Source organism: Sebastes fasciatus, chromosome 16 (assembly GCF_043250625.1).
Source record: "Sebastes fasciatus isolate fSebFas1 chromosome 16, fSebFas1.pri, whole genome shotgun sequence".
Taxonomy (NCBI): domain Eukaryota; kingdom Metazoa; phylum Chordata; class Actinopteri; order Perciformes; family Sebastidae; genus Sebastes; species Sebastes fasciatus.
In genome coordinates, this window is record NC_133810.1 from 21128975 (window position 1) to 21156892 (window position 27918).

At 40.9% G+C, this 27918-nt stretch overlaps 1 protein-coding gene across 5 annotated transcripts in view; it reads left to right on the forward strand.

The window, feature by feature from the left end:
• The first annotated feature begins 3535 nt into the window (after window positions 1–3535).
• Window positions 3536–27918, forward strand: part of gria3a (glutamate receptor, ionotropic, AMPA 3a) — an 85525-nt gene continuing 61142 nt past the window's right edge. For 2 of the 5 annotated variants that reach the window (XR_012590390.1, XM_074611477.1), the window contains exons 1-3: window positions 3536–4010; window positions 4412–4570; window positions 22442–22681. Coding sequence is in view for 4 of the 5 variants with exons in the window: in XM_074611477.1 (XP_074467578.1) it covers window positions 3923–4010; window positions 4412–4570; window positions 22442–22681 (487 nt within the window). In the remaining variant the exon portion in view is untranslated. The remainder of the gene's footprint in view (window positions 4011–4411; window positions 4571–22441; window positions 22682–27918) is intronic. The other 3 variants (XM_074611478.1, XM_074611476.1, XM_074611475.1) reach the window with 3 other exon arrangements.

Genomic DNA, 27918 nt, shown 5'->3' on the forward strand with positions numbered 1-27918 from the left:
CTAAATAAAACTAACCTAAAGTGTTGTCGTCACTCTTTACAACAGTCACCAAGTGCGCCATTCGTCGAAGTAAACTGTAATGTCCCCGTGTTTCATGAGGAAAGCTGGCAGAAGGAGAGAGCTGGGTGACGCCTCATGAACGCGTCATCAGTTACACTGCGTATGTCTTAAAGCCTGTGGTGTTAATGCAAAGGCTGAGCGAAGTTATTAAAATTCCTGAAGCTGGATAATGATCCGGATCACCACCAAAATATAATGGATTGTTTATTGTGCTGCACCCCACCCTTCTAAAAAATTTCATTCAAATCCATTGCGGACTTTTGGAATTATCCTCCAAACGGACAAACCAACAAACAAACCAACAAACCAACAAACCAACAAACCAACGCCGGTGAAAACATAACCTCCTTCCTAGGCCTTCGGCCTTGGCGGAGGTAATAAAAGAGAAAATTTAACAGAAGAGTAAATAAATAAGGGAATACAAAAATAAATGAATTAATAAGCAAATTAAAACAGAAATAGTAATTTATGTCACATTTTATCAATTCATTAATGGCTACATTTATTTTTAATATTAGTTTTGCTACATTTAATGAAATATTTATCTATTTATCTATTGAGTCATTTATTTATTCTTGATTTTGGCAGATTCCCTCCTACATATATAGTACATAGCATGGAGAACTTAGTTAAGTGTTTATTGCAGGTAACACCTCTTGTGTTTTGCAAGAATTTCATTTAAACAATCAGAGTTTATGTTGTAAATAGACTGAAACTAATTGAAACATCCTTCAAGTGGCAGGGAACTCACAACAACAAATGACATACTAACAGTGGTGTACGTCTGCAAAAAGGTCATACCATCCAGACATTGTTGTCGTTCATGAAATTGAACTTAATTATAGTGCAATTGTTCGACTCGCTGTGTCCTGGGAAAGATTAGAGTTGTATGCCAAGCATTAAATCACATCCAGATCAATAAGCACGGGCTCTGTAGCTGTTCTGCTGTGCTGGTTCTGCAGCAGTCTAAATAGGAAGCTGTAATGATTTTTACCACTCCAGCACCCATATATTCTGGATATATACAACACACACACACATACACCCCTGTTCCAACAAATCACACTTTCTGAGCATAATTGATATTGTATTGCTCAGTTGATCTAATGGAATGTAAGAGTGAGTAAGCAATACTGAAGTGGATAAAGTGATTTAACTTTAATGTCTTGAAATAGATAAATGATTAAAGAGAATGAACTTCAGGCAGAGGAGTGGTCGTCCTTCAGAAACAGAGCTCAATAACTGTATTTACAGGTATATCACATTCCTGTACAGTACTGCAGTGTGGAGTACAGAAAAATGTTTTAAATTACAAATTACGGTATGATAAAAAGCCCTATGAAATGTCAAAGACTGAAAATCAGCTGTAAACTTGCTCAGGCGGTGTGATTTGGTAAAACCCTACATGCTGCATTTAGAACAGGCTGCAGACATTACAGTCTATTGATTCAGACAGAAGTAAACAGAGCTGCAGTGCTGTGAATGAGAAGCAGTAAAAAAACAAAGAGATAACAATAAGTTTATACCAGTTTACACCAAACCAGGCAGAACTGCCTTAGTAGAATTGTATCCACCGTGTCATTACTGGAGCATGTTTTGAGATTAGCTGCAGGTTCATTGACGTCGTTAAGTATTAAGGCCACAGATTACCTGGCAATGAACTCATAGAGATGACTGCGTGCTGCGGCGCTGGTGCACACTGATGTTGTCCGTGATTCCCATTCCTTTCAAGCGAGTCTGATTGCCAGGCGGAGCGCAACTTCCCTGTCACATTGATGGTGTAATAATTGGATGGACCATGTTGAACCACAAACAGTTTAAGTCTCAACACGCTCAAACATCTGTCTGCACTGCTCCCGCCCTCGTAGACTCTCCGCTGTCTGTCTGAGATTCAGACAGTTTAAAGACAAACAACTAATTGTGTGATCATTAAAGGAACAATGTATGTCATTTTGGAGGATCCATTAGCAGTAAGGCTGTCAATCGATTAAAATATTGAATTGCGATTAATCGCATGATTGGCCATAGATAATCATGATTAATCGCAGATTTTTTATCTGTTCAAAATGTACCTTAAAGGGAGATATGTCAAGTATTTAACACTTATCAACATGGGAGTGGGCAAATATGCTTGCTTTATGCAAATGTATGTATATATTTATTATTGGAAATCAATTAACGACACAAAACAATGACAAATATTGTCCAGAAACCCTCACAGGTACTGCATTTAGCATACAAATACATGCTCAAATCATAACATGGCAAACTCAAGCCATACAGGCAACAACAGCTGTCAGTGTGCTGCCTTAACTATGACTTGCCCCAAACTGCATGTGATTATCATAAAGAGGGAATGTCTGTAAAGGGACTCATGGGTACCAATAGAACCCATTTTCATTCACATATCTTGAGGTCAGAGGTCAAGGAACCCTTTGAAAATTGCCAGTTTTTCTCCGCCAGAATTTAGCGCAAGTTTGGAGCGTTATTTAGCCTCCTTCGCAACAATATTCAATTCAATTTAAATATCAATATATTTTTATGTAGCGTCAAATCATAACAGAAGTTATCTCAAGATGTTTTTGAAATCCTCCCTTCTTTCTGGGGTCTCAAGGTTGGCAAGTATGCTTCCATTGCTCCGAAAGTAGTGTTGGTAAGGATGGCTTCTGAGTGAGGCGAATGGCGTTACCACGGTTTCGCACTCGGCGGCTCACGTTACCGCAGCCTTGGAAAGGGAGGAGTGAGCGGAGGGTTATTCAGCGGGCTGCAATCTGCAACCACACCACTAGATGCCACCAAATCACACTGTACCTTAAATGTGTTGAAACGTCTTTTCACCGATGTTAGTGAAAAAGTAACCCATTCCTATATCTCAATGATGAATGAAATTCATTGATTATTTGGGAAACTTATATCAGAGAAAACATATTTTATGCCACTGTCGTTTTTTTATTTAGATTTTTACCACTGAGAAACACACCTCTACAGCATGATGAGAGATGGCTCTCAGATAAGTGCAACAAAAGTAAGTCAATTAGGATTCTAATTTATAGCATTAGTGAGGCCACTTGGCAACCAGTGATTAAACAGTGATAAATAAATGCATTAGCTCCCCACATGTACAGCCTCTGCACTCAAACACCTGCAGGGGACGGCCTGAGATTATATTGCTGGTATGTAGGACTACTGCTGCATGAGTGCGGCTACACATCTGATCCAGGATCTGATCACAATAGGGAGGGAGACGAGATGAATCTGAGAAAAAAAGATACATAGCTAGATAGACAGACATGGCCTGTATACACACATTGCATATAAAGTCAGCAGTGTACTATTGGTCCATACTAAGATGCTGGTCCGTGCTGCTCTGCCTTTGCACCACACACACCAAAACCCAGCAGAGGCTACACACCGCCTCACACACACCAACTCCGCAGTGACGTGAGGAGGAAGACGGGAGGCTGCTCTTATTATAATTCAACGTCAGACCAAGTTTGATAAACGCCCCCTCCAACCCCCTCCTCCCTCCTCTTCTCTTCCTCTCTCCTTCCCTCTCTCTGGCCCATTTCAGTGGTCCTCATCCACAGTGAGGATATCTGCTTTTCCTCTCCTCCGCCACCACCATCTTTGAGATAAAACACTGGCTTTAGGTTTCCAGCAGCAGCAGAGGGCTGGCGCTGCAGTTGCGCTGGCACACATTCAACGTGGGTGCACACAGTGAGTGAGAGAGAGAGAGAGAGAGAGAGAGGCGCCGCATCTTGTGGATTTCTTTGCGTACCAGCCCGTGTAGCTACATGGTTCTCCCTGCTCTCCCTCTGTCACATCCAGACCCGGAGTTGTTGATTTCACTTCTCGGAGAAAAATGTGGCATCGCGTAATAGCGACAGTCCTTGTTTTCTTGTGTTTTTTGGGGGACTCGCTGGCAGGGTTTCCGAACCAAATCAACATTGGTAAGTTCAACGGGATACTCTGACTACACATAGCCTATATGTCTTTGTTCACTAAATAGGACACGTCTCCGCAAGTCGCACCGATTGGGTCATTTGCATAATTCATTACCAAGTTCACTCCTCTCATACAGCACAGAAGGTTGTGGGATCCTGCGCGTCTATGTAGGCGGTTTGGTAAAAATAGAGTTGATCCAAATTGTGAAAATGTTTCATCTGCAATGCATTATTTAGTGAGTGGTATAGGCTAACATTCATTTCTTGGCTTCCTTTCTTTAAATTAACTTATCAATCATCGTGCGTAATTGTGCAGCACTGCCCCCACTCAAAGTAAAAAGTGCATTCTTCATGTATGTTGGGAATGAACCAGAGCACTGTTACATGTCACATTTTGTCTCCTGTAGGTGGACTGTTCATGCGCTCTACGGTGCAGGAGCACAGCGCCTTCAGGTTTGCCGTCCAGCTGTATAACACCAACCAGAATGTGACGGAGAAACCCTTCCACCTCAATTACAATGTTGACAACCTGGAGTCCTCCAACAGCTTCTCTGTCACACACGCCTGTGAGTAGTTATATATACACAGTGTATAAACTGGTTGATAAAAAAACCCTCATGAATTTCACTGCTTTTGGTTAAAAAAATTAGGCAATTATATATATTTTTTTTCAAATTGTAACCAGAGGTAGGCTCCAGTCTAACATACACACACACACACACACACACACACACACACACACACACACACACACGCGCGCGCACACACACACACACACAGTAGGTTAAATACTATATTTTGCTGTAATTGTCTCGTTGGCGGGCCAATAGGAAAATTACACAGATGTTTATGAGCTGAAATTGGGTGTTGTGATAAAATGGATCGGGCTTAAAAAAACACCTGCCAAGTGTCTGGCTTGATACACAAACTCTCCTCAGTCACTCCATCCAAAACTCACCAGCTGGATGATGGAGCATGATGGCCTGTAATTGGCCAAACACAGTGATTTTGTAAACCGAGTAATTCAGTAATTCCAGAGACGCTGATTATGTGCAGCACTTTAGATGACTGTACTTGAAAAGCGGGGTAAACAAACATTGCTAATCTGGTTATTGTAGTATCTTGCTGTGACATCGGATAAAGGCTTTAGGTGGTGGTCATCAGTCAGAAAGTGTATTGTGATGGCGGCTACTGGTTGGTTGTATCATGCAAATTGTTGCATTTGACCTTGTCTTGCTGCTGAAACGCCCCTGTCTCTCCACTGTTAAATGAAAACAAAAATCTTCATTTGTCACCACTAGTCAAATATAAAGCAGAGGCTGGGCGATATGGAGAAAATATAATATATAATATAATAATATCACAATATTTTTTACTAAATACCTCGATAGCGATATTGTAGCGTTGACTATTGGTTCTTTCACAAAATATTTACACAATTAGATTTTTGATGAATAATCATCAGTAATGTGGATGTAATGACTCAGTAGGTGAAGGCAAATAATAGAACAGCTAGAACAGTCTGATACATTCAGAAAATGATATCTACTATAATGCAGCCTTTTAAACCAGGAAAAGACAACACTTGTGCCATATTATGATATCCAAAAGACGATATCAAGTCTCATATCACAATATCCATATCGATATCGATATATTGCCCAGCCCTAATTAGTAGCCATCTTTTGGCTGTTACCCATTTGTGTTTGGGTCCAAATTAGGGCTGTGTATTGGCAAGAATCTGAATATACGACACGTATCACAATACAGGTGTTATGATTCAATATACTGCGATATATTGTGATACTGTAAGCAAGACAATATATTGTGATTTTTTTTTATCTACTTTTAGGAAAACTGTCATAATATTAAGAACACAACACCATAATGCACAATTAATCGGGATTTTATTGAAATTGTAATATGGCTTATTACAATGTTCAAATCGCAGTATTTGTTTAAATCGCAATATTTGTTAAAGGCTAAATGTGTGTCAAAATACCATTTAAAATTCAATATTGTGGTGCTGCGGTCCTGGCCTACACATCATATTCTGCAGCCTTAAGAAAACATCTTTGTTTGGTACAGAATGATCCAAGCAAAAATCACACCAAAATCATTTAAATATGTTTTTCAATGAAAATTAGCATAATGATGTAAAAATCATTCCCTTTAATATCGCAAATATCGTGCAGCCCTAACCATATGCATAAAATCTAAAAGAGAAAATTATTACAAAACATAATATCGTGGTACTCAAGTGTATTGTTATTTTCTTACAGCCCTAGTCCAAATCAGAAAATTTGATTGTCAATAAATACAATCTATTCAATTTAAATATCACATTACCAACAGCATAGTGGTGTACATTCTTTTTGCTACACCTTTGGTGTATGAATAGCCTGCTGTATCAACTGTAACATGCTGTAATCCATGTAGTCATCTCTCCAAACATGATGGATTTGATAGGAAGGGCTGTGGAGTGTGAGATGGCTTCATAATTGGTCTACCAGTCACTCCTTCTGCCATGTAGGGCACCGAGCTCTGCCTGGAGAATTAATTTGTTATCCTTCTTCCCACCAACTGCACTTCACACTTCACGCTTAAGGATCAGCTGCGGCTCTCCCAACTCTGTCAGGTGCCGTAGAGACGGCTGTGTAACCTAATGAAGTGAGAAAAAGGGCCAAAAAGGGAAAGGGAAATTGAACACAAGTGTACCTACCTCGTACATCTAGGGCTCGGCTATGATAAAAGGAAGGGGGAGAGCAGCAGCCTTGGGGAGAAGTTTCAGTGAGATGCAGGTTTACTCACTCACACCTTGACACTGTTCGACCACAGCCTTGCACTGTCGGCTGCTGAGTGATTACACTGGGGCGGCTGTGGGGTCAGTGCTTAGCTCAAGGGCACTTCAGCTGTTGTCGCTGAGGAAGAGATGAATATTACATGCTTGGCTTGTCCAGATCCTGTGTAAAGCACAAACTGTCGTACTTGGACCTGTTTTTCATTACGAGGAGGCCAAAAGCAAACCATTATGTAAAATTACTCATCCAGCAGAAACATTTCTTGTTACAGTGTCAACGAGCTACAGTATTTTCCCTCTAGTCATCTTTAACCCACGGGTTGTCTTTGGTCCTCTGAATTAATTATGCAGGATGATGCTTCTAATGTTTAATTTTTGGATTTATTGTCACCTCATCTTCCAACAAGTTATTGAATGGAACTAAAAAGATGCCACATGTTGAGCCCTTTAGAGTTAAACAGGGAAAATAGAGGCCTGTTGATTTAAAAATGTATATTTTTGGATCATGCACACACCATTGCCAGGATTCTTTTGGAGTAAACCTGAATCCATTGTTTTCAAAAGAAGCTTAAAGTTTTTCTTCCCACAGGATAAGCATTAAAACAAGATAATCAGGAGGATTAATTTTGCCGAGATAAACTGGTGCAAGCTAAGCTAGATGCATCCCAGTTGAAAAAGACCAGCGAGCAGCTCATTATACCGACCAGCCAGCCAGCTTGTGACTAAGACATTTCTTGAAAATGCACCAAACTCCATTATTATTCTTATTTTAGTAGTCTGGATTGCATAATGCCCTGCTTGCCTGGCAGGTGTTGATGTAGCAAATGAATGTGATGATTATGGTTTGACACATTTCTATTCTGGCAGGAATGACAGTCATTGCTGTGCTTTCCCACAGCTCACATTGTACATTTTTTATAAAGTTTTAGATTAGCAAGTGTTAAGATGACTGAGATTTTAAATCTGCTTATTGCTTGTGATCTTTGGGATTGTCTGCAAAAACTTCCAGTTTTATATATTGTATAAATGAAAGGACTTTTTGCTCAGAGCTCATTTGTTGCGTTTGTTGTGCAGACCCTGAATGGAATAAAGCAGGACAACACTGCTGTCCTCCAGCTGGGTCAGTATATAATGATTGTTACAAATCCCTGATGGCAAATGACTGTGTTATTGGCAGCGTTGATCAATAGGTGGAAGGCTGTAGTCCAGCAGTGGTGTGTGTGTATGTGTGTGTGTGTGGCTCCAGTTTGTTCTCCAGTATGGAAAAATCAATTCCCACCAAGCTTTCATTTTCTCTCTCTCTCAGTCCCTCTCTGCTAATATATGGCTGTTCTCCAACTTCCCCCTGGCCAGAGACACTGAATCTTCAGGGTGATGCTTGCATAAAAACAAACAAACCTGTGAACAGCCAATGACGCATCGCAGCAAACTATTTGCAGTCGTCGCAACTTGATTGAATTGATTCCGACAAAGAGGACTTCACTGTGCTGTTGTGTTTATTATCTCACCAATTTGTGGCTGGCTGGAGTGAAGCTGCAGGATGTATTGATGTGACACCATGCCCCAGGCCAGGGCAGACTGGGTGCATAAATGCATAAATGTGAAGGTTATATCCATTAAGACTGAGGTCAGGGCAGGAAGAGACACCGGACACAGAGCCCCTGTTCCGGCTGGACATTGAGAGAGGAGTTCAATCAAGTACATGTGGGATTGTAGTTTTTGGATATGGTGACAGTGCGGGAACAGATTAGGGCTGCACAATTAATCGAAATTTTATCGCAATAGGGCCTACTGCAATTTTCAAATCGCAGTATTTGTTAAAATCGCAATATTTGTTAAAAAAATACCATTTAAAAAAATATGTATTGCCACAAAAATAACACCATAATCATTTTAATATGTTTTTCAATGAAAATGAGAATAATGATTCAATTATTATTATAATAAAGAATATCATTCCCTCTAATATCGAAAATTATATCACAATTGCAATATCAGTCAAAATAATTGCAATTAGATATTTTTTCAAAATTGCAGCCCTAGAACAGATCATTTCAAATCTTTATTTCCAAAGCATTTACTCAGTGTACAATTAACTGTCACACTAATTTACATGAATGCTTGTAAATTAATTTTAATTTCTGAGCACATATTTAGTTACAGTAGATGTTGCCAATCTATGCAATGTAAAAAAAATCACCCTAAAAAGCAACTTCATGCATTTTTAAAGACTCACTTCTCTTGTTTAAAGTGAATCTGTTCAGACCAGAATTGTTCCAGAGACGAACTTTTGATTTGATCAAATGTCAGTATGACAGTGTGTTTCTTATTAGAGCGTCTATTATAGCCACCTATCCTCCCTCTGCTGTGACTCAACCAGTGTGATGCTGCTCAGACAGAGGCTAATGTTAGAGCACTTCACTGTGTAGGCAACGGACAGTCCTACTAATGCAGCATAGACCAGTTCATGTAGCCAGATCTCCTCCTCCTCCACCTCCTCCTCTTCTTCTTCTACTTCTTATTCTTTTGCATTATTAAGACTGTGGTGGTGAATACATTGACTCATAAGCTGTGTCCAAATAAGGACATTTTAGTTTATGCAGTGCTTGTATGCAAATCTAGTGAAAAAGTATACTTAAAGCACTGATGGTATGAGCTAGAACTATCCTATTATTTTCTGCCTTATTATCTGCAAAGAAACAGCGCAGGCAGGGGATAGAGGAGCAGCAGCACACATAAGCACATTCCAAATGTCTAATATGTCATTTAAACAACTTCATGATAAGATGTGTTTCAGTAAAGCAGAAGGGGAAAAGATCACATTCACCTTGTGTGAAAGTCATGTTTTTCATAGTTGGCTGGGGATACTTGATTATAAGATCTGATGGTGTAGTATTCAATACATTATTTAAAGGAATAGAAAAGAATAAAATAGAAATATTGTGAAATATGCATATTCGCTCTCTTGCCAAGAGTTAGATGAGAAAATTGATAGCCGTTTCGTACACTAAATATGAAGCCACAGCCAGCATTAAGACAGAAAACAGGGAATCAACAGCTACAATAGCTTGCTCTGTCTAGAGGTAACAAAATCTGCCTCCCAGCACCTCTAAAGTTCACTTATTAACATGTTGTATCTTATTTGTTTAATTAGTGCAGAAACTGGATGCAAAAACGACTCGTGGTGATATTATAGGGGGGTTATGTGCAGGACTATTACTCTGGCTCCACGCAAACACTTCCTGGTATCTTCTACCTCTCTGTGAGGTTGCCAGGCAACTAGCAAAATCTTAAAGGTACGGTTGGTAAAGATTTTAGAAACATTTTTTAATATATTAGTTGAAATTACATCCCAAAAGCAATCAATAATTCAAATTCTCTGACAAAAAAGAAAAAAGGACTACCTGCCTGCCTGTGCGCACTCTGCCCGTGCACTCATTGTGCGTCACTGGAGTCTTCCACAAGCTGCTAACTTGACAGCTGCTAACAATAACAATGTTTGTTGTTTGCGTTCATAATGATCATTTTGGGGGAGTGACTTTGGAGGGAGGCCTGAAGGGCCTGAAGGGACTGTGAGTGTTGGCAACGTTCTCGCTAGATTTAGGGTCTTTTGGAGCTAGTGCTGCTCGCTGCTTTTTAGATTTAATTTTTTGACACATATAAAAAAGGCAGTGCATACCTTAATCAATTATAAAAAGAGAATCAAATGTTAAAAAGAGATAGAGAAGAAGAAAAAAAGATAAGATTACACACACTAGCAGACATCCATGTATGAAAATAAACAACGTTATGAAATAGAATTAAGATTCACATTATTATATCATCAATAAAAACTCATTATTATTAATCAGTTTACAGAGATAATCCATAAGGAAAACATTGGGGTGATAAAAACAAACCTTTAACAGCTTTCTTAAATTGTTCTAGTGCCAACTTCAAAATATGAGGTGGCAGAGCGTTTCATGTCACTTTCATTGGAAAAAAGTTGTCAATTCTAGGTTGGGTTTTTCATTTGGGTCATTTTTAAAAATCTAGTGTACTCTTGCCAGTTTCTCAAGATCGCCGACTCTGCCTTTAACATATTATTTAGTAAGTTTAAGAGATGCTGGTAGGTAGGTTTTGTTCCCCCCTGTTGCCAGTCTTTGTGCTAAGCTAAGCTGAACGGCTGCTGGCGGAAGCTTCAGAATTCATTGTACAAATACAAGAGTGATATCGATCTTCCTCTCTAACTCTCATGTTATAGATAGAGTGCACTTTAATCTCATGCAAAACATATTTCACAAAATGAAAATATTGTAATATCTAAAGGTAAATGCCAATTTGGCAATGCTTTACATAGTTTTGCTGTAGTTACTGTAGTAAAACAAACATGCTGGAACGTAACCAAACAATACATAACAACCTTGGATCCATCATAACTCTGAGAGCTCATTTAAACCGACAAGTCATGAATGATGCATGAGCACCAGAGACAAGGTTGTCAAATTGTTTGGCCTGAGGGAGAGCATTCTGCATGATAGTTTCTATCTTAATCCACACTCTTTGGCCAGACTAATAAATGTGTGTACACACACAATAAACTATTATTGAAGCTAGCAGCATCAGAGTCAGTGAGGTCACTGATAATCAGAGGGAAAAAAACACAGTGCACGGCTAGATTAAATTATCAAAACTTGTTCAGCATGAAAAACATATTCACCACCTCCACTTAGATATTTGGACAACCAGACATCTTGTATGTGTGTGTTTCGTTTGAAAGCTTTAAATGGATCCTTTCAATTTGGGAGCCCTTGAACAGAAAGCATGTCCTTTTATCACGATGCACTGATAAAAATATCTGAGCTACTGCTACGGCAGCCAGAGTCCTGTCAGTTTGGATGACCTGCCCCAAGTTGACAAGTGCTCATCCTCACATTTGTCATGTCGTTGTCAGTGGGGAGCATAATAAAAAAACATAAAAGCTTTCAGAATGTCTTTAGTGTAATTGCACCCAACTAAAGCGTCATTTCACTTGAGGGCAATGCCGTTTACTAACCGATACTTTCGCTGACATGAATACATGGTTTGACCCTTAGTTTAATAAGAGCTTTTAGGGTGTATTGCTATGGGGCAACACGACACTCATGGGTCATCGTGCAGCATAAATGCATTCGCTTCCTTTGAACAAGGGAGCACTGATGCTAAAGAAATGGCCACAACTACAACAGAGGCTTTTAAATATCAGCTGCCTGAAGACATCAGTCAGTGCAAAAAGCTACATGTTTTTGGCCAAACAGGCTCACAGCTATTGTAAGAAAGACTCTTATTTTTCCTCAAATGTTCATAATGCTGTAAAATGGCGGACTAGCACTGAATAGGTTCGGGGGCATGCCACCGGAGATGTGTAGTTAGTCTTTCATCCTGTGCATCAGAATGTGCGTACATGTTGTCAGCGCTGTAACGGAGCGACGGTGATCACTACTGACAAGCTACAGTGATGCTGCAGCAGTTTGTTGCAGTCTTACACAACGTCCTTCAGGGAGGCTGCCGCCTCTGAAAGCTCTGCTGCTATTCACTAAATGTTACCTGAGATTAACCAAGGACAACAAGCTGTGAACTACACAGAATAACACGAAAGAAAACCAAAGATGCCGTTGGGGCAGTGAATAATTTAGGAGGGGCTGCTTGCTTTCATAGAGTTGGAGAAAGTTGTATGCGCCTCAGCTGTTGAATGTAGAGGGGCAAAATCACGTCAAGCGCATCAGTGTTTTGAATTTACTTGAAACAATTTATACTTTATTAGTTTGTTATTCATATTTTATACTATTTTCTGTCCATAGTGAGACATTTGTGTCATGCAACTTTACAAGACTGAGCACCAGAACAGATGATTAGAGTTAATGAATTGTGAAAAGGTTAAGAGTTGAGTTTTATGATTCATTTTAATCCATAAAACTAATTAATTTCTAGAATGAAGAATATTGACGAGTTAATTGAAACTACTTTGCACACAGTCATAACATTTTCCACTTTGCTCCTTTTCTTGATGTATTTTTAATGTGAATCCGTGTTCTAGTGAGGTTCTGCAGCATTACAGCCTTTTTAAATTGAGTGTGCTGTATTCCTCTGTCTCTTGTAATAGTGGTCCTTGGATGATGTTTTTGCAGTATATGCAAAGCATGTGTAGGTGGAGTGTTAGCAGCGCTTTTACTGCGGTGCAGTGAAATATTAAAGTGTATTCTTCCATAGAAGACTCCAGTAGCCACAGGCCGTGTCTGTGTATTGCTGCTGTAGATTTCCTTCTGTCATATTCTTTTAGCATGTGGGTTGAATCCAGTTGTATTTCTCAGATTAGGGCTAATCCAGTAGTGTTGCCCCGCTTTTTGCGTATAATGAGCATCTGCAGGGGGTAACCCGCTGGAAGAAAAACGTGTGCTTTTACAAAGCAAGTAGAGAAGTAGAGAAGAGGGAATTCCAGCCAACATGCAATCACACTGCCTGAGGAGAAACACCTACTCAAGCTTCAGTCGCTATATGCCCTCTGCTTTCTCCGTGGCTGGTCAACTGGGAGGAATTGCACAACAATGCAGACTGTAATGCAGATACAAATATGAAACGCTTAAATGTCATAACATAGAGATCATTTAAACCTTGTGCACTTTGCCTTCAGTCAGATTTTCATTTGCTTTATGGTGAAATTTAACTAGCCAATCTTAACAAGCCTTTCAGTGGAATGAGTGCAGTTTATTAAACTCAAAATAGATGAGATGCTGTGAAGAGTCACTACTCAAAAGCTCATGTGCAATTTCAGAAACATGCATAATGTATTTGGTATCTTTTTTTATTAGCCATATTAGTGGCTCTATAGTTTTGCATAGCCAGACATATCTCTACAGCACTGTGTCAGCACTAAAGAAAGGTCTGGCTTCACACATTATCATTCTGCTATAGGGAAAATAACACACTGGCTTGTTTGTATTTCTTTAAATCAATCACAATCGTCTTGGGCGGTGCTAAGCACAGGATGCAGCAACGGTGCCCTTGCAAAATAGATTGCTGGCGTATTTTTGTAGGCCAACCTGGAAGTTAGCATCGCTCTGGTTCCCTCGACAAAAAGCCAATTCCAGTCAGTGATGTTTCCATTTTATTTTTGACAATCGTGATGCATTTTTAAACATGAAAATAGCATGACTGAAATTTACTTTTAGATTTGTCCCACATCATAACTTACATATTCTGACTATCTTCAAAGGCTTGAAGGAGTGAGATGTCCAAATGTAATGGATCAAATCCTTTGTATCACAGCGTTGTTAAAGGTCAAACACTGTAATGGATTCACATGGAAGTTATTGGAGGATTTTAAGGATCGGCGCAGGGCAGAAATCTAATTTATGCTTTGGAAACAGTCATCAACCATGGTTAGGGCAGGGAAGTGCACCGGTTAACAGAGAGTTTATGTCTTTAGTGACCTTACATATGTATGTTTTCAATCTTGGCCTTTTATTTGACACACGGCCACTCTGCTATGCTAATTCAAAACCTTGGCTGCTTTATTCTTGCCATCCTGAGGAATATTGAATTACAGACTTTTCACCTTTTTCATGTCTTTCTGCTGAGACATTGCCTATAAATAGAGTGCACTTTAATTTGTTGATGACAACATTTGCATCGGAGAGTTACCCATAGGGCATTCATTAAAATAAAAACATAAAATGTACTTATCATGGTTATAAATTATTTAGGTTTTCCTGCATTATGAGCTGTAAAAAAAATCTTGTTGTTGAATGTTTGCCACTCACAGTCCAAAGACTACACAATATAGTATGATTCTTATGAATACAATGCCAAACACCCACAATACCAAAAGTGGGTATATATGTTTATCCAACCTCTTCAATGTCTAATTACCTCCTGCCCAGTGCATGCTGGGAGGGCTTGAGCCCCTCCATGCCTCTGTTGAAGGGTCATGTCTAGAAGGTAACCCCCAAGTTGCGAAGCTCTTTCGAGTTGGTTATGATCTGGCATTGACCTCAAATGGTTAAGGTTAGGATAGGTTGTCGGGAAGCAAGTCTTCGCACGTTTTCGCAACTTGGGGGTTACCTTCTAGATATCACCCTGTTAAAGCCTTAGACTGTATTATAAGAAGTAGATGTAGTCACCATGACGTCATCCATTGGACGTCATCCATTGGTTTGTGGACTGCCATTTTTTTCATCTTGTTTTTTTGCCGTTGCCATCTTGGGGCAGCTGTGGCTCGGAGGTAGAGCAGGTCGTCCACCAATAGGAAGGTATGCGATTCAATCCCCGGCTCATCCAGTCACATGTTGAAGTGTCCTTGAGCAAAGGGTGTGAATGAGTATTTAGATTAAATCCTGATGGGCAGGTTGGCACCTTGCATGGCAGCCTCTGCCATCAGTGTATGAATTTGTGTGTGAATGGGTGAATGCTGGCATGTACTGTAAAGCGCCTTGAGTGGTTGGAAGCTTAGAAAAGTGCTATATAAATGCAAGTCCACTTACTATTTACCATTTGTTTTTATGTAACCAGAAGTGACACGAGAGGGTGGGGCTAAGTACAACCCAACCCCGAATAAGACATTTTTAGGTGACCCAAAAGGTTATAATTAACTTTCATGAACTGAATACACACTGTGAAAGGGTTAAAGTTGTAAAATGAAAACACGGATAACTCCCAGCCGTGGTAGCTACCTGTCAATCACAACGTAGCCACGCCCTAAAGCATACCCTGCTTTATGGTCTATTTGACTCTAAATGGGACCATGATTTACTAAATTAACATCATGCTGTATTGTAGAAGACTCGAAATTAGTGAAAAAAAACTCTATGTTTGTAATAAATCAAGTGAGAAGTAGGGTCACTTTCTCATAGACTTCTATAAAATCAGACTTCTTTTTGCAACCAGAGGAGTCGCTCCCTGCTGGCTATTAGAAAGAATGCAAGTTTAAGGCACTTCCCCATTGGCTTCACTTTTCAGACCCAGATGTTGCCCACTGGTTAAAGCAGAAACTAAATTATTGAGGGCGAAAATTGTTTCTTAGTGAACTTTATGATCTCTGATGGTAACATGACTAAAGCTGTGATAGTGTTCGGAAGCACCTGCGACCCACGTGGAATGCGTCGTCGCTCAGGTGTCAGACACAGAGAGAGTCCTGAGATTATTCCCACAACATCCCTGTACAGCCTATCCAGCTGACACACTAAACAGCTGCTGGCAGAATGTAAAGAAGGCATGTTAACCTGGAATAACAGGGGAGCAACGTTGGCTATGTGCCGTGACCCTGCAAATCATAGTTCAGTACATCATTCAGTAGACGGCACAGCATAGCAGCCCAGCTCGTTTCCGCGAAGAAACACTCAATCTGCTGAGTGTCTGTCAGTCAGCATTCTCAGTCCAGCCTAGTAATGCTGTCTCATTAGATGGTCCCCTTTAAAACATAAGTGGAAAGAGATCTTGATTACTTTTAAGTTTTTGTGACACAACATTTTCAACCTGCAACTAAAAATACAGTATATCAATATTGTTGGTTTGGCAGAAATAAGCCATAAGTAGTGTAGTGAACTGGCTAAAGCTAGAGACAATCTGTGTGTCCTGATGGGAGAATTCATCACCTTGATTTACAGTTCATAGCTCTGTCCATGGTTGTAAATCATGCAGAGGTTCCATAACAGACATCAGGGGTTAATGGTCTCACATGAGACCTGATGTAAGAACCAGTGTGACATGACATAAATTATTACAGTATGAATTTGACATTGTGATTAATTTATGGTAGGAAACCAACAGTCAGATGAGATTGAAAAGTCTACACAGATCCAAATGAAGATAGGTATTTCTTTGTGTTGCATTAAATAGAGACTTTAACTTTTGCTAGATGCTTCTGCTTTCATGTACTGAAGAGCTAATTTATAGCTAAATGGGTTTACTTACCTACTTGCTTGTAGGCTTGTGATCTTCATCCTGTCCAAGCTTTTGGCCTCTCCAGTGTTCAGGTTCATTCAGTGTCTTTAAAGTAATTGTTCGGCAGAAGACGCCATGAAATGCAGTCATCATGACTGTCTGGCTGACCTTTGGTCCAGACTGAAATATCTCAACAACTATTTGATAGGTTGCCATGACATTTTGCACAGACATTAATGGTTCTCAAACAATGACGTCTAATGACTTTTGTGGATCCCCTTTTCCTTGTGGCCTTAAATGAAATGTCTCAACAAGTATTGGATGGATTGCCATTGCAATTCATGTCCCCCTCAGGATTAATTGTAATAACTTTGGTGATCCCCTGACTCCTCATCCAGTGCAGTCAGAAGGTCAAATTTTCAATTTGTCCAATACTTTGTCGATACACCTACTTAGCATCAGTATGTTAGCACTGTTATTGTGATTGTGTATTGTTACCATGCTAGCGTTAGCATTTTGCTCAAAGCACCACTGTGCGACAGTGCATCCTCACAGAGGTTGACTCTTGTTAATGATTCATGCTATTATATGTTGAAAGGTACAAGTAATTCAAATGTTTTTGAGTGCAAGGGCAGTAAAGAGGCTTTACATAATATAGTTAGTATAGTGTATATGGGGTATTTACTGTGTAAGGCTTTGAATGGATGTGAATGGTCTTCGTGCTTAAAGACAGAAGAAACATGCTCCTCGCTTGTGTCTTCTGTTTTCGATTCCACGGGGAAAAATCAACACGACATTGAGGGCATGAAATTTTCGATTTTTATTAAAAGATAAACAGCAGTGCATTTTTCAGCCTGCTGTTGGAGAAGAGAGAGCAGAAAGCACAGCTGGTACCTGTGTATCGATACTGAGGAAAATATTGGAACTGTTTAAAATATTCAGTATTGATGTGATTAATATCAATACTTCGATATTTTTGACAACACTACATGCCTCACAGTAGCTTGTTTAACTGACTGCTTGGTCATTGCACATTCTGCACATTCTATATTTGCTGAATATATTCAGAGTTTCTCTTTGACCCCATCCTTTATAAGTTGGTCATTTTGGAACAGCAGCTGCATGTCTGTGCCGTGTCCTCTGCCTTCTTTTTTTTTAATGACCATGTGACCCTGGGACAGGACAGGACAGGTATTCCCGTGTGGCTGAGACCAACAAGGCCTCCCTCTCCCTCAGGAAAACAAACTGCTGCTCTCGTCTTCTCTAGTATCGCTGCAGGCACTGCTCTCAGACAGCAGTAGAAAAATAACCTCCCACCAGGCAGCAGCACGCGCATAAACAGGTGATTTGTAATTGTCACAAAAAGTAAAGTCGTTGTCCTCACTTTGTCCAAGTGCAGTATCCAATTCCCTCAAACCTCAAGGATCTCACCAATGACTCAATCCAAGAAAACTCATCTCCTCTATCCTTTTCATCATTCTCACTTTCTTATATGCAAGTTCAATTTTCTCACTGCGTGCGGTGTTCCCTTTTCAGGCAAGGACAGCAGCTCTCCTCTATTCCCCCTCAGCGATAGAGCTTTAAGAATTCACTTTGTAGGCTCGGCTCTGCTGTGCACATACACCACATGTTCATCCCTACATCAGCAAGGTTTATGATAGACTCAAAAAAAGATTCCTTCAGCTGTCTGCGGGAGAAACCCTCAAAGCTGCAAAGCCCCGAGTTTCGGGAAGACGCAAGACAGCGTTGGTACTACTGGAGCTGCTGCATCTACCTGTTAAGTTTGACGAGACGGCAAGAGCTAAAGAGAAGCAGAGAAATGGATGAGGGAGAAAAGGAGAAAGCAGCAGTGATGACAGACCGATGTGGGTGTTTGTTAGGTGATGGCCGGAATTAGATGGAAGTGGACTGAAAGGGAAGAGAGGTGGATTTTTAATCATGCATAAAAAGTGTGTGTTAGTATTCTGAACAGAAATGCACAGAGGCCGCAGTGCAAATAAATAGTTCCTCCACTTCCCCTCTGAAATAAAGTAAATGATGCGTATCTTCATTGCTGACCATGATCAGGGGGATTTACCATAGTTGACTAGTGTTTACTGCTTCATGAGCCCAAATATATGATGTCATTAGTCCTTTAGCAGAAGGTGCCGCCTCTTTAACCTTGACAAACAAAAAGCTATTGTTCCCATTTGGAGAATAGAATTGTATGATATTAGATGAGCTGAGAAGTGTTAATTTTATTGCTGCCCTCTATTCCTTTTTTTGGTTAACATGAGCTGAGCTGAATGTTGCCTGTTGCAGAAGAATTTTGTGAATCTGCAATTTGAGGAGGATTAGTGTTGTGTTGAATAATGTTATCCGCTGAAAGAGCTACTGTGAAGCATGCTGAATCCACAACTGAATAGAAGATAATCCGCTCTGTTATTTTTCTGTTTATGAAGGGGGAGGCTTATTTAACTGTTTACGAAAGGCCCATAGTGTCTTTGAAATGAAGCTGAAAAATTATCTGTCAGATATAAAACAATGGTGCAGATTTTTGTCCTTGATTACAGCTTCATCTTTTACCAGTGCAGGTTTTATTTCTGTGGATGCCTGTGTTTGTTTAGTATTTAAACCAGTGTTACCCTGGTCTTTTAACACATATCAGCAGATCTGATGTGTGTGCTGAGTTAAGATGAAGGCTGAGAAAATGGAGGGACAGAGGAATAATAAAGTGACTGAGGGAAAGATGACTGAACCAAACTCTCAGTGTGTGGTTGAATGAGTGGTTGTCTGAACAGCTGAACAAAATCAACTGTTCAAACATCAAACATACAGCACTGAACCCCAACTTAAAGGGACTGTTTGTAACTTTTTAAGCGTATAAATGTAGCGGTCGGCACACATGCGCGTTCGCATATGCGCGCTCGCGTGTGGCCGGAGCCTCGTCTCCGCTGCCTGCTCTCCTTCACTCAGACAGCGCGCGCGTCCTCCACCTCTAGATGTGAACGCGCGCTCACTACACACTGCAGAAGAGTTAGTTTAGCTCTGAGAATATCCAGTGAATGCACAGGGGACATTTGTGCAGAAATAAATGCTGCAGCTCCTCCAGACCAACAGAGCTTTCCCGTGTCTTGTGAAGTGACGGGGCTCTTCAGAGAGTTACGTTGTCTTCTCGTTACCGACCGGGTGCCGGCGTCTCCTCTGCTCTCTGCGGGCGGAGAGAGCAGGGAGACACGCTGCAGAGCCCCGCTGCTTCAGCCTGCACTTAGGCAGGAAAAGCCAACACTAGGATCAGATCTAAATCATGTTCATGGAGAGACCTTCGTCTGGTCAGCTAACATTACTGCCCAGCAGGTGAAATATAGAGTGATATTGTGCTTTTAGCTGACGTGTGTCGCCTCACTGTTTTGAGCGACGCTCGTTCAGGTATATTTAGAGCAAGCAAGCGCGAGCCCGAGGCTGACTTTCGTTGATTTCACGGCCACAGGTGTCGCTGTTAACAAGCATTTCTGAAAGTTACAAATAGTCCCTTTAACACATGGAGAAATCACTAGAACTGTGAAATTAGTTTATTGTGTTGGTCTTTTGATTTGACCAGTCTTATCTAAAGTGCAGTTCCGCCTAGCCAATGCAATTTTTCCCAAAAGTGGTTACTCAATTTTTTTAAATATAATGATGATGATGATATAAACTCAATAATGATAAACTCATAATTAGCAAAGAATTTCATGTAGTGAATGTTCAATAAATAATTTGCAACTCAGTATCCGGATGTGACCTGAATTAGCATTCATTAACTGATGATAAGCATTAAAGTCTCTCTTACAAAATCCAAAGCATTAATATAGCAGCAAACAACTAGGCTATTTGCTATGTAAAGATGTCTACCTGAGCAGAGAATGAAGTCGCTCTCCTTCTGTATGTGTTGTAATCCGAGTTTCTCCGTACTTTGTTGACATCGCCGGGCCGGCCGCACAAGATTTTAGTGCATGTGAGCGTGCCCCACTGGCTAGCTCATGGCCGGCTCTCTGCAATGCTCTCATACGCCGTTTACAGCCGACCGCCAGCGTCGTTGCTGATGGGTAGCACCAACCCTCCGGTGTCTTTTCAGGTAAACACTCTTAGCTCTGTCAGCACTTATGCCTTTCTTTTCACTGTTCGCAACGTTAGCAACTTTAGCTGCAAGCCGCCGGCTCAGCCGTCGCCATGTTGAGAGTCGTGCAGAGGCAATAGAAATGCCTCCAATCTTGCATTTGACACCTTTAAGTGACTTGATAGTGTCTTCACCAACACCACTGATTTTACTCATCAAAGTCTGTTTGTAGGGGTTGGGGAGTACTACTGTGAAAAAGGTTGTATAAAGCCTTTTGTGGGTCCAGAGGAGTGATCCTCGAGTTACATTGTGGGTAATGCTTAATGTGGGCACCAGGTCAGTCTGGTTCTGCTGCATCAATTTTGATACTTGTTATGCCTCCGCGCTGGCGATAGCCGTGGCCAGAGGCATTATGTTTTGGGGTTGTCCGTCCATCCGTCTGTTTGGCACAAGGACTCAAGAATGAACTAATTATAATTTGGTGGTCAAGGTCACTGTGACCTCAAAAAACAAGTTTTTGGCCATAATCTAGAATTCATGTGCTAAATATGACAATTTCACACACATGTCTAAAAAGATAAAATGATGAAGTGATGACATTTTGGATAGACATGGATCTAAACTGTGACTTGACTGGGTGGTGGAGGCATACAACCGAGAGGGGGTACTTTTAGTTTTTAATCTGTCCGTCATGAATCAGACAATGTTCTAGGAGTGCAATGCTAAATCAGTAGAGTACTCTTTAAGCATGTGTTTCGTATCTTTACAATAAAGTCTTACCAGAAATTCATACAGTATTTTACAGGGTAGACTTTCCTCAGAGTGGATTTCAACCTACAGATTCCCCCAAAACACACCTCATTAAATCCAATCAGTAAGATAATAACATAATGAAACATTGATTAGAGATACTGAGCAGCTTCAGTGAACAGTGTTGGATTCAGGGTCAGAAATATCAGAGCAGCTCTCCTGGTTTGACCAACATTCGCTTCAATTATTACTAACACCAAGACAAAGGCCATATCCCTGATTCAGTCCTGCGTGGTGTTATTAAAACCATTTATTATGTACAAATAAAATCAAATGGCTAACGCCTTGTAAGACCAAGTGTCTGATGCACTGAGCGTTTATGGCCGTAGCTCATTTCCATGGGCCCGCAGATGGCGGCAGATCGGGCCTGTTATAAATCTTTTATACTGCAGCACAGCCCGGCGCTTGCACATTTGCATGCTCATGTTTCAGGGTATTTGTCTATTAAAGAGCTGTGGCCAATGCACTGATTTCCCCATTATTTCTAGTTGATTACCCAAGCAGTTGCATTTAGACCAAGGAGAAGTGAAGGGCACCAGGCAGCAGAGCATGGCCATGGGGAGCAGACATCCCACATGGCGCCCATTTATTCAGATCGCCACTGCTTCACTCTGAAGATTAATGCCATCATGAATTCCCCCACATCTCAACCTTGCATTCAAATTTTTAACCCTACATTGGCCATAAGTGGACTCAGCTATTTTAACTTTCTGTTTGTTATGACATTTTGACCTTAATATTGTTTGAAAGGCCAGTTTGTGCCGTTGGCATCCCTCCTGACTGAAGGAATAGCTGATCATAAATGACTCTGTGCTTGTCCCTGACCTGAACCTGCTCTCTTTCTCCCGCCACCAGTCTGCTCCCAGTTCTCCCGAGGAGTCTACGCCATCCTTGGCTTCTACGACAGGAAGTCCATGAACACGCTGACCTCTTTCTGCGGGGCGCTGCACACCTCCTTCATTACCCCCAGCTTCCCCATCGATGCCGACGTGCAGTTTGTCATCCAGATGAGGCCCGGTTTGCGAGGAGCTGTTCTCAGTCTGCTGGACCATTACAAGTGGGAGAAGTTTGTCTACCTTTACGACACCGACAGAGGTAAGAGTGTCCCTCTGGGAAAATAAAACACACTCACAGCTATGGAAACGCCACGAGATTTCCGTAGGTGACAGATGAGTAGCGCAGAACATCTCGTTGCTAGAGAAAGTGGGAAAAGTCACGCCAAGTCCTGCTCATGCAGAGGTGTTATTACACAGTGTATGTGATCAGTCTTTAATATGTAAATTCCTCATCCCCAATCTTCATTCTAAGTGGTCTGATACATTTTAATCTATGCCGGTAATGATCCTAAATTGCTTCACTATGTGGCTGAATGCTGCTCTCAGAGGCAGTCAATAGCTCCTCGCTTCCGAGGAATGAGTCATTCACAGGTGCTGCTGATCCGCCGCTGTAGTACGACTCCAGCCGCCTGAGCCCCTAATCCTCTCTGATTATCATTTAGCTCTAATTGGATTATATAAAGACAGAACACAACATACTGTAACTTCTGCATATGCTTCGTGGCCTCCCGCTCCCCTCATGTAGGCCAACTATTTACGGATTGGGTCTTTGTCATTCTCCGAGGTCAGCATCTGGAGAGGCTGAGTTAAGAAAGAGAACAACAATGTCTGTAAAGATTGGACCTCAGGCTGGCCATAGATAGCAGCAAAGATATGTATAATGTGATTCCATTTGTGTTTTGTTTTTTTTAACTCATGTTACTTGTATAACTGCTCTATACTGTAGATGTAGAGATGTTCTGGGTGCAGTCTCTGCTGGTAAATGTGCCAAACTGTTCAGAACTGTGCATTCCAAGTATTTTTAAACTGGCATTTCTAGGACAAGTGCACTCCTTTTCACTTCCCCCGCCTCACTTTATATATCTCCTGTTCAGGTGGGTGTCTAAGGCTCAGTTGTGAAACTTGATTCTCACAGGGCCAAACATTTTTTGGGGCAGTTTTTAAAACAAATGTACTGTATATACAGCGGGTAAAATAAGTATTGAACACGTCACCATTTTTCTCAGTAAATATATTTCCAAAGGCGCTATTGACATGAAATTTTCACCAGATGTTGGTAACAACCCAAGTAATCTATACATACAAAGAAACCAAAACAAATAAGTTCAGAAATTAAGTTATGTGTAATAATGTGAAATGACACAGGGAAAAAGTATTGAACACATGAGGAAAGGGAGGTGCAAAAAGGCAAGGAAAGCCAAGACAACAGCTGAAATATATCAGTAATTAGAAATTAATCCGACTCCTTGTCAGTGCAAATTAATATCAACTGTTTCAGTATCAACTGATGGCCTATAAAAAGGTGTCTTATTACCAAGGTGTCACACAAGAAACATCTCATGATGGGTAAAAGCAAAGAGCTCTCTCAAGACCTTCGCAACCTTATTGTTGCAAAACATACTGATGACATTGGCTACAGACGCATTTCTAAACTTCTGAATGTTCCAGTGAGCACTGTTGGGGCCATAATCCGGAAGTGGAAAGAACATAATTTCATCATTAACTGGCCATGACCAGGTTCTCCTCGCAAGATTTCTGACAGAGAAGTGAAAGAATTATCAGAAGAGTTGTCCAAGAGCCAAGGACCACTTGTGGAGAGCTTCAGAAAGACCTGGAATTAGCAGGTACAATTGTTTCAAAGAAATCAATAAGTAATGCACTCAACCGCCATGGCCTGTATGCACGCTCACCACGCAAGACTCCATTGCTGAAGAAAAAGCATGTTGAAGCTCGTTTAAAGTTTGCTGCACAACATTTGGACAAGCCTGTGAAATACTGGGAGAATATAGTCTGGTCAGATGAGAGCAAAATTTAACTCTTTGGATGCCATAATACACACCATGTTTGGAGGACAAATGGCACTGCAGATCACCCTATAAACACCATACCAACAGTGAAGTTTGGAGGTGGGAACATCATGGTGTGGGGCTGCTTTTCAGCATACGGTACTGGCAAACTTCACATAATTGAAGGAAGGATGAATGGAAAAATGTACCGAGACATTCTTGATAAAACTCTGCTGCCATCTACCAAGATGATGAAGATGAAACGAGGGTGGACATTTCAGCAAGACAATGATCCCAAACACACACAGCCAAGGAAACTCTCAATTGGTTTCAGAGAAAGAAAATAAAGCTGCTAGAATGGCCCAGCCAATCACCTGACTTGAATCCAATTGAAAATCTATGGAAAGAACTGAAGGTCAGAGTTCATAGAAGAGGCCCACGGAACCTTCAAGATTTGAAGACTGTTTGTGTGGAAGAATGGGCCAAAATCACACCTGAGCAATGCATACGACTAGTTTCTCCATACAGGAGGCGTCTTGAATCTGTCATTACCAACAAAGGCTTTTGTACAAAGTATTAAATAAATATCAGTAAGCGTGTTCAATACTTTTTCCCTGTGTCATTTCACTTTATTACACATAACTTAATTTCTGAACTTATTTGTTTTGGTTTCTTTGTATGTATAGATTACTTGGGTTGTTACCAACATCTGGTGAAAATTTCATGTCAATAGCACCTTTGGAAATATATTTACTGAGAAAAATGGTGACGTGTTTAATACTTATTTTACCCGCTGTATGTCCTGCACAAATTAAGTAATGTATATGTTCAGAGCCATGTTTGACCTTATTAACTATGGATAGAGGTAGATGATTGGACGTTTTTACACTATCATTATCGGTGGAACTGAGCTCTGATAGTGGCTGGTGGCTGCACAGCCGTCGCCAGTCACATGGGGACGTACATCACCGTTTTGCATGGAGGCTCCATACACAAAGTCAAGGTCGAGTGGAAGAAATAAAGATATCTCTCGAATATACAGTATAACGCAACACTATAAGTTCTTTTACCAGGATACAAGACAGGCAGACATGGAGGAAAATAAATCATTCAATGTTATTTTAACTTGTTTACTGTTACAATTTGGCATTCTCTCTTCCAAATAATCCAGCCACGTAACCAGGTAAACCAGCTAAAAGCCGGCACATGCCGGCTTTTAGCTGGTATGACGTGTAGTTCTCCGGCAGATTAAATGATCAATGGCCAAAATGTCTGTTGGAAAATATGCCAAATAAATAAATTAATGAATTAATAGTATATTAAATAGCTTAATATTGTAAGATATGTTGCCAAGATAACTTACAGCCCTACGAGCCACACAACACTATTTTGAATTTGACAAACGTGGAAATCGGACCAAACAGCATTTTATTTTTTAGACCGCTTCTTCATTTAACTTATTTTCAACTTATGTCAAATGTAGGCTATTGTATGGCTATTTAAAACATATGTCCGGTAGTTGTTCTAAATGGCCGGAATTCTGGAATATTAACGGGCATATTGGCCGTCCAAAAACAAAAAGTTTAGCGTGAACCCTGTGAGGGCTTTGGTTTAGGACCCAGAAGCAGACACAGACACAGACACAGCTGGATGGTGGTTGAAAGTCAGGTGGATTTATTATAATTAAAGGTGGTGAGGGCGCTGGAGAAGGCAGGGGACAGGCAGGCTGTTGAGCAGGGTGGAGCAGCTGGAGGAATGAGCTGCGGCGGCGTGAGGATGGCTCGATGGGAGGCTGGCACTGGAATCCAGAAGACAGGAGAACACAAGGTTAGATATCAGAAGCACTAGGAAACATAAGAATAACTCTGGTAAGTAGAATACAGAGCGGCCGAGAAAATACCAACTGCTAGGCAGAACAATCTGGCGAGTACTGGCAGGAAAGCTGGTGTTCTTGTACTGTGGGTTGATTAGGTGATTGTTGACAGGTGCAGAGTGCAGAGTGGAGAGTGAGACCAGGTGCCTGATGAGGAAGCCGCGCCCCTGCCACACCCACAGGCAGGGGAGGGGGAGACCCAGGGAAAGCAGAACACTGAAAAACTCCTGGAGTCAAGGCCAGAGACGTGACAAACCCTGCATGTAACTATCCATTTATGAAATGAAATCACACACTTAAGGATCCTCCTTACCCTGGGAATATGCACAAACATTAATGGTTTGCAAGAGTGGAGTTTAACAATTTCCTGCTCCAAACTATCATTGTTACATCGGCCTTTAAAAATCCACTATCGGTCGACATCTAACTAAGGAGGTTGTTAGTGCTCTCAAATCGGGAGGGGACCTCGGTTTCACTGGCTGCCCGATATGTGTCTGTGTTTTGGTGGCAGCTTGTAGAAGCTGATAATTGGTCGGCCAGCGTAGTCGAGATAAAATGATTAAGCTCGTTTATAGCCTCTCTTGGGCACAATCAACCTTCTTAGAAGTGCTTCCTGATGTGGCCCTTAGAGCTCTCGACTTTTCTGGCCTCTCTCACCTGCTGCGTCGAGGCTGACGGGCCACCATCTGTAACACTCTGCCCATTTATACAGTGTAAACACTGTCGTTTAGGATGGATTCCCACATGCTGCACAGCTTGTGTTTGCTGAGAGGCTAGTTAGCTGTCCTATTTTGGCTGCCATTCCCAGCCCTGCTCCTCCCCGTCAAGGCTTTGGAGCAATATTGCCAACGCTCATCCAAATATCAGTTTAATCTTCATTATAGGAAGAGGGCTCCATTTAAGGCCAGGGAGGGACTTTAAAGGGGGTTCTCGAGAGACGTTTGTGTGAGTGACTGTTGATAGTTTGTGGGACAATATGACAGTAATAGGCTGTCGAGGCATTTTACAATGATACGTGTCCCTTAACAAGACACTTGCCACATCTGAACAGAGCCTTTTATCAGAACAAAAGCAAAGGCATCTTAGCGTCAGCTTGAAATTGGAAAAATCATTAAAATGAAACAGTCGATCCCCTGCTGTATATCTCGGGGAAGTGGACTCTGTCTTTCCTTTCATCACACAACATAAGAGGGATTTTTTTATCATAGCCTGAAGGCATAACTACCATCAGAACGACATCTTTATGATAGCATTTTGACTGTAATAGAAAATAAAATGCCCAAAGATACCACTTAATGTAGCCATGCATAAATATTACAGTAACTTTCCACATGTATTTCAAATTGGAAATAGTTTCGCCATGAAATAGGTTGAGCTTCTCTTTCATGTTGGAGATGCCTTCCTCTGACAGCAGTATTGTACTGATTTAAACTGCTTTAACTGACATATTATTCGTAATAGTGATCAAATAACGAGTGGAGTTCGTTTCCCGCTGCTGCCTCGTACAGAGCGGTAGTCTGTTACTGCTTCATGCAGCCCACGTCTAATTAGAAGAATTAATTGTTTGACAAACATAACTGATAGAAAAGGGGAAACTGAAGAAACCACACAGATCCA